Below are 729 nucleotides of genomic sequence, written 5' to 3' on the forward strand. Positions count from 1 at the left end.
GTAATGAAATAATAGACATACATCTACGTAATCCATGAAAGCCACCAAAAAATGCCATGTTACAGAACTTCTTTCCTTTCAGATCTATTGTACTTCTATGATTTCAGTCTTCCTCCCAGGGTATTTGTTTAAACGCACTGGTGTCCATCTTGATTGGAAGACATTGTGTTCAGAAGGAAACAATATTCTTCCGATACAGATTGTCAAAATAATCATTCTCAAAATGCGGACACTCTTTTGAAAGTTGAAAGTAAATACTTAAAGCTAAAGCTACGTGGCAACTATGAAACCTCCTGGTATAAAAGGCGGCCGCTAGCTCAAGGCACCATTCAGAAATTCGACATCATGATGAGAAACAGCATTTGGATCCTCTGCCTGGCGTTCGGTACGGCAGAGAGAATGTATGATGTTGAATTGTATGATTCTGAGAGAAAGGAGGATGATACTACCTCTTGTATGATCATTAAAAGTGTCTTTTTACTTTCACAGGTTTGGTTGTGGCTGAGACCGCCGTTGAGGAGCCTTCAAGAGTAAGCTACATGGCTGTTTCCTCATGGAATCTAATGGAACGTTTTATATCGACATTATAGTTTCCAGTTTATAGACCTTTCAGGAAAAACGAAGTGACTTTATAATTTGTGCATTATCTTCCTTCAGGAGAAGCGCGGCTTCGTGGGCTCCGCAGGCAGCGGATACGGTGGAGGCTCCTCGGGCGGCGGAGGTCACTCT

The 729-nt window shown here is 41.8% G+C and overlaps 2 protein-coding genes across 2 annotated transcripts in view; both read left to right on the forward strand.

Moving 5' to 3' along the window:
- The window catches only part of LOC119593565, a 4,356-nt gene extending 4,144 nt beyond the window's left edge, over positions 1 to 212 (forward strand). Inside the window, exon 5 of the mRNA XM_037942523.1 lies at positions 108 to 212. Coding sequence (XP_037798451.1) covers positions 108 to 212 — 105 coding nt within the window. The remainder of the gene's footprint in view (positions 1 to 107) is intronic.
- A 136-nt stretch (positions 213 to 348) lies between these two features.
- LOC119593566 overlaps positions 349 to 729 on the forward strand; it is a 2,250-nt gene continuing 1,869 nt past the window's right edge. Inside the window, exons 1-3 of the mRNA XM_037942524.1 lie at positions 349 to 385; positions 490 to 530; positions 658 to 729. The exon at positions 658 to 729 is cut by the window's right edge and continues 666 nt beyond it. Coding sequence (XP_037798452.1) covers positions 349 to 385; positions 490 to 530; positions 658 to 729 — 150 coding nt within the window. The remainder of the gene's footprint in view (positions 386 to 489; positions 531 to 657) is intronic.

Source organism: Penaeus monodon, chromosome 32, assembly GCF_015228065.2.
Source record: "Penaeus monodon isolate SGIC_2016 chromosome 32, NSTDA_Pmon_1, whole genome shotgun sequence".
NCBI lineage: Eukaryota > Metazoa > Arthropoda > Malacostraca > Decapoda > Penaeidae > Penaeus > Penaeus monodon.